We start from the raw sequence: 5,379 nt of genomic DNA, 5'->3' as shown, positions 1-5,379 counted from the left end.
CTCCAGTCTGGGCAACAGAGTGAGACTCCAACTCAAAAAAAAAAAGAAAATCACCATCTGTCACGTGAATTGATTTACTTTGGAAGCATAAGCAGAAAATCTAACATCCCAGAAGTTTGGTTCAAGAAGAAAGGAGGCCAATCGGGACAGAAAAGACGTGAGCTTGTGTGTACTGAGTTTACTTCAACTGAAAAAACTCTGTCTCCACAGGAAACAACGAGCGCAACATAAGCAGAAGGAGGTGAACAGGGAGCGGCTCCTGGACTGTCCTGTCCCACACCCTCCACTCATATCCCCTGAAGGGTTTGGCCTTCTGAGTAGCCATCTGCCAGTTCCAACCAGGGATAGGGCTGGGTCAGGGCACACGTGTTTACACAAGATCCAGAGACGGCATCATCCCCAGGCCCTACAGACAGACACATGTCCACGCGTCAACCTCAGAGGCCTCAAGCCGCTCCTCGCTGCTGGGGACATGTCACTTCTTGCTGTTGGGAACCGCCAGCAGCTCCCACAGGGCTCCCTTGCTGAATCGGAGGGAATCAACGGATGTGGCAAAAAGCCCTCAACAGCTCTTCTGCCCAGTTCCCTTACCCCACACCATGTCCCCAGGTGACCCCTGAATAAGCTTGGACACCAAAATGGAAAAGGCTCAGTGCCTCAGCAGTCAGGTCTGCGCCAGGCACTGTGTTACCCACAGACCACCTCACCCCTCACTTTCCCTCTGAAGAAGGCACTATTATCATGCTCCCGTCAGAGATGAGGAAAAGCAGGTCTTAACAGGGGGGTTCAATCACTTGCCCAAGGTCAACCAGGCAGCCCTGCGCAATGGCCTCCCTGGAGCCTGTGTTTTGACCCCAAGCACAGAGGGAAGCCACCCACAGGGCGGGGAGGGCGGGTCCCGCACACAGGGCAGCGTCTTGGGTTCTTCCTCCATGTTCACCCACAAAACCCGCGGGCCACAGGAGCAGTTCTTACCCTCGTTCAAGGTGAGGAGCACGATGTTGAGGCCCAGGCAGGTTAGCAAGGAGCACAAGGGCATCTGCCACCTGCAACACAGAGAGTCCATCACTGTGATGGCCGCTCCGCCCGGAGGAGAGGAGCAGGGGCAGCGCAAGGGACTGGCGGGACATCAGAGCAGGAGAGGCAGCGACTTAGAACAGAGTCAAGGAGGAATGAAGAGGGGCCTCACGTGGACAGGTGACCAGAGAGGAGCTAAGGACCACATTAGCACACGGGGTGAGACAACTGGAAGACTTGTAGGACTTTCTCTGAGAAGGAAAAAGAATCTTTTTTTTTTTGAGTTGGAGTCTCACTCAGTTGCCCAGGCTGGAGTGCAATGGCACACTCACGGCCACCACAGCCTCGACCTGCTGGGTTTAGGCGATCCTTCTGCCTCAGACTTCCAAGTAGCTTGAACTACAGATGCATGCCACCACATCCAGCTAGTTTTACTATTGTAGAGATGCGGTCTCACCAAGTTGCCCGGGCTGGTCCCAAATCCCTGGGCTCAGGCAATCCTTTCACCTCAGCTTCCTAAAGTGCTGAGATTACAGGCTGTGTCATCATTTGGCCATATTTTTTTATTTTTGAGTAAGAGTCTCACTCTGTCGCCCAGACTGGAGTGCAGGGGCATGATTATGGCTCATCACAGCCTCAACCTCCTGGGCTCAGGAGAGCCTTCCACCTCACCATTCCAAATAGCTGAGACTACAGGTGCGTGCCACCCCATGTGGCTAATATTTTGATTTACTGTAGAGACAAAGTCTCACCAAGTTGCCCAGGCTGGTCTCAAACCCCTGGACTTAGGCAATCCACTCACCTCAGCCTCCCAAAGTACTGGGACTACAGGTGTGAGGCACTGTGCCCCGCCCAGAAGAATCAGTTATACAACACCAGTTAAGAGCCCAGTGAATACTGTTCAACCTATGCTGAAGGCCGTATTCTCCTTAAGAAGTAAAGCCGGCAAACTTTCTTTAATATTTTCCTCTATTCCTTCTTATCATTTCATAAAAACATACACTCATTGCACAAGATACACTGAATATGGAACAAAGTGTGAACTTTTAAAAAATATATATATTTTTTTTTTTTTTTTTTTTTTTTAAAGATGTAGGGTACCATTCAGGATTAGGTATACAAGTGGTCATCATACAGGTAAAGTTTGGGCCCAAACTTTCAAAGGGAAGCCCAAAGTATAGACTTCCTGGCCCCACTTGTGACTGTATCTTATGTCTGTAACTGTGAGAGTTTGAGAGCTTACTTTGAACATATAATAACTCAAAAGAACAATAAAGATTTCATTTACTATATATACATATATTTTTTGAGTTGGAGTCTTACTCTGTCGCCCAGGCTGGAGTTCAGTGGCATATTCATGGTCACTGCAGCTTCGACCTGCTGGGCTCAGGTGATCCTTCCGCCTCAGCCTTCCAAGTAGCTGGATCTACAGGCACACTCCACCATGCCCAGCTAATTTTTTTTTTTAACGTAGAGCTGAGGTCTCGCCAAGTTGCCCAGGCTGGCCTCGAACCAGCGGGCTCAGGCAATCCTCTTACCTCAGCCTACCAAAGTGCTGGGATTATAGCCGTGAGCCACCACGCCCAGCCCATTTACTATATTAAAAACTGAAGATGAAAGTCGGTGCAGCATCATAGCAAGCGCACCCCGGTGAACAGCTAGAAGCCAGTGGAGGTTGCAGATGCAGACCACAAGCACCAACAGCAAGCACACAAATGGAACCCCCGGAGGGAAGAAAGGCTAGAGACTGGAGTCACCAATGAGCAAACACTACTGGCTAAGTCCCTGATGCGGAGAAGAGAAGCACAGGTGCAGCACTGAAGCCACGGACCCATCTGAAGGCCCTCGGGGCAGAGACAGGTGTCAGGAAGATGAACAGCTTCAGGTGCTGGCAGGGAAAGCTTTCAGAATTGATCTTGGGCTCCAACTGGGGTATTTCAGTTACCAAATGAAGCTAACTCATTTACATGCAGCATTTGCTCTTTAATAAAAATGATGCGTGAAGGAACGAGATGGCCTCTCTTTGCCTTGTCCCTGAAATGCACCTCGGAACCTCTGGTGGCAGCTACCTGGGTAAAAGCAAAATAAAAGCCAGGTCCACCGCCAGCCCCACTTGAGAAATGGAAACAGCACACGCCACTAAAGTCACTTCCATCCGAAGGCCTCTCCCCTCCAGCGAATGTCTTTACTGACACTTCTGTCCCGAGAGACCCACCTCGTAGAATAGTGGATCCCAGAAGAAAATCTTTTGACAATTTACTCAGCTCTAGACTTCACACTTAATAGCCAAAGCTCGAGCTTAGGTCCCTCTTCAAAGCCAAATCCTCTTTACTAAGAAAAGAACCATCAAAAGCACAAACTAATCTGACAGCCACTTTCACAAACCAGCACTCCTCCCCCAACAGCGAGGAGGAGGCGGCAGGCTCTGGGGCCTTTTGGTCCAATGCCCTCCCCTACCCAGCTTTCACCGATCCCACCACATCCTCCATTTCTAATCCCATAAAATGGAAAAACCCTAACACATGAGTGTGCCAAGCAGCACTACAGACCAGTGGAGGAAATGGAGAATGGTAAGATATATTTGACTTTCGTGCACTGCCACAAAAGCATACACACACACACACAAGTCGGTGCAGCATCATAGCAAGCGCGCCCCAGTGAACAGATGGAAGCCAGTGCAGGCTGCAGATGCAGACCACAAGCACCAACAGCAAACACACAAATGGAACCCCCGGAGGGAAGAAAGGCCAGAGACTCAAGTCACAGGAGGAGCAAACCCTGCTGGCTCAGTCCTTGATGCGGGCTAGCAAGCATAGCCCTGCCCCTAAGGAAGACCAACGTTTCCCAGTTGGTCATGCTGAGCATGCTGGGCTTGCAGGATGAGAAAAACGCCCCTCCTTACACCACCTCCAGACCCACGGGCAGGAGCACTGCAATCCTACAGTAGAGAACACCGCTCTGGAACCCCGGCCAGCCCCTCTCTAGGGACACTGCCATAATCAGGTGAACAAGAAAAATGAAGGGCCTTGGCTGAGAGTTCATCATAAACCGCCCGCTCTTTCTAGATCGAGGCAAGAATGAACTCCTGCAGCACCCTGAGAGTTTACCCAACTCCACTCCCTCCTCTACCAGTTCCAGATATCTTAGAAGGCCAAGGGTCTTTATGAAAATCTGATAAAAACTAGAAGCTTCTCCCTAGAAATATATGTGTGTACACACACACAATTTTACAAGCAGTTTCAGGGGATTCACTGATCCTTAAAGCCCACCACAGGCTCCAAGTTAAAAGTCTCTGCTCTTCAGGAAAACCAAGATCTCTCATGACTCCTGCTGTAATGTAATATTGGGAAAACAACATTTACCTTTGGAAAAAAAATCTTTTCCAACTTGAGTTGAATCCAAAACTTTAAATCAAACTTCCAGCTAGCAGCATGAGGAATGACACAAATCTAGGAAGCAAATTCTCCAGAACAGTCTCTTCAGCCAAAAGAGATTATTTTAGACTAAAAAAGACTCAACGGACATAGTAACCACACACAATGCCTAGTCCTGGAATGGAACCTGACTTGACCAATAAGACTGTACAGCTCGGCCGGGCTCGGTGGCTCAGCCTGTAATCCCGCGCTTTGGGAGGCCGAGGTAAGTGAATTGCCTGAGCCCCCGGGTTCGAGACCCGCCTGGGCAATTTGGTGAGACCTCATCTGCACAATAAATCAAAAAAATTAGCCAGGCGTGGTAGCGCACACCTGTAGTTCCAGCTACTTGGAAGGCTGAGGCAGAAGGATTGCCAGAGCCGAGCAGGTCGAGGCTGCAGTGGCCAAGAGCGGCCACTGCACTCCAGCCTGGGCGACAGAGCGAGACTCCAACTCAACAAAAAAAAAAAAAAAAAAAGACTGTACAACTCATATGTTTGCACTCATAAGCGGACCTTGAACAATTATAATACTATAAGAAAGCAATTGGCAGTAAAGGGAAACTGTCAGCGGGTGGGAGGGGATTGGCAGTCGAGGGAAACTGCTAGGGGAAGGAGGGGCATACCTCATCAACAAGGGTACCTGCATAATCAATGCTTGTATACCTAGCCCTGAACTGTACCCCACATCTATGTAATAAAAAATAAAAAAAGACTGTACACCTGAGGAAAACTGAATATGAACCGAGGATAGAATGACTTCAAAGAGCATGAGTTTTGTTAAGTGGATTATAAAAGAAAACGTCCTCAAGTCCTTAAAGACAGAAACTGAAGTATCCAAGGAATGCCATATAGCTGTAATTTAAAATACTTTTTTGGTTTTTTTTGTTTGTTTGTTTTTTGTTTTTTGAGTTGGAGTCTCACTCTGTCGCCCAGACTGGAGTGCAGGA

The 5,379-nt window shown here is 48.9% G+C and overlaps 1 protein-coding gene across 7 annotated transcripts in view; it reads right to left on the bottom strand.

Annotated features, from left to right (window-relative positions):
- The window catches only part of ZFYVE27 (zinc finger FYVE-type containing 27), a 21,768-nt gene that overhangs the window by 15,148 nt on the left and 1,241 nt on the right, over positions 1–5,379 (bottom strand). For 4 of the 7 annotated variants that reach the window (XM_008065629.2, XM_021716319.1, XM_008065631.1 and 1 more), the window contains exon 2: positions 976–1,046. The exons of the other annotated variants lie outside the window; for them this stretch is intronic. In XM_008065629.2, coding sequence (XP_008063820.1) covers positions 976–1,046 — 71 coding nt within the window. The remainder of the gene's footprint in view (positions 1–975; positions 1,047–5,379) is intronic. 7 annotated transcript variants of the gene reach the window in all.

Source organism: Carlito syrichta, unplaced genomic scaffold (genome assembly GCF_000164805.1).
Source record: "Carlito syrichta isolate Samal-C Ts95f unplaced genomic scaffold, Tarsius_syrichta-2.0.1 Scaffold308692, whole genome shotgun sequence".
In the NCBI taxonomy this organism is placed as follows: Eukaryota; Metazoa; Chordata; class Mammalia; order Primates; family Tarsiidae; genus Carlito; species Carlito syrichta.
This window is presented reverse-complemented; position numbering and strand designations above follow the sequence as displayed.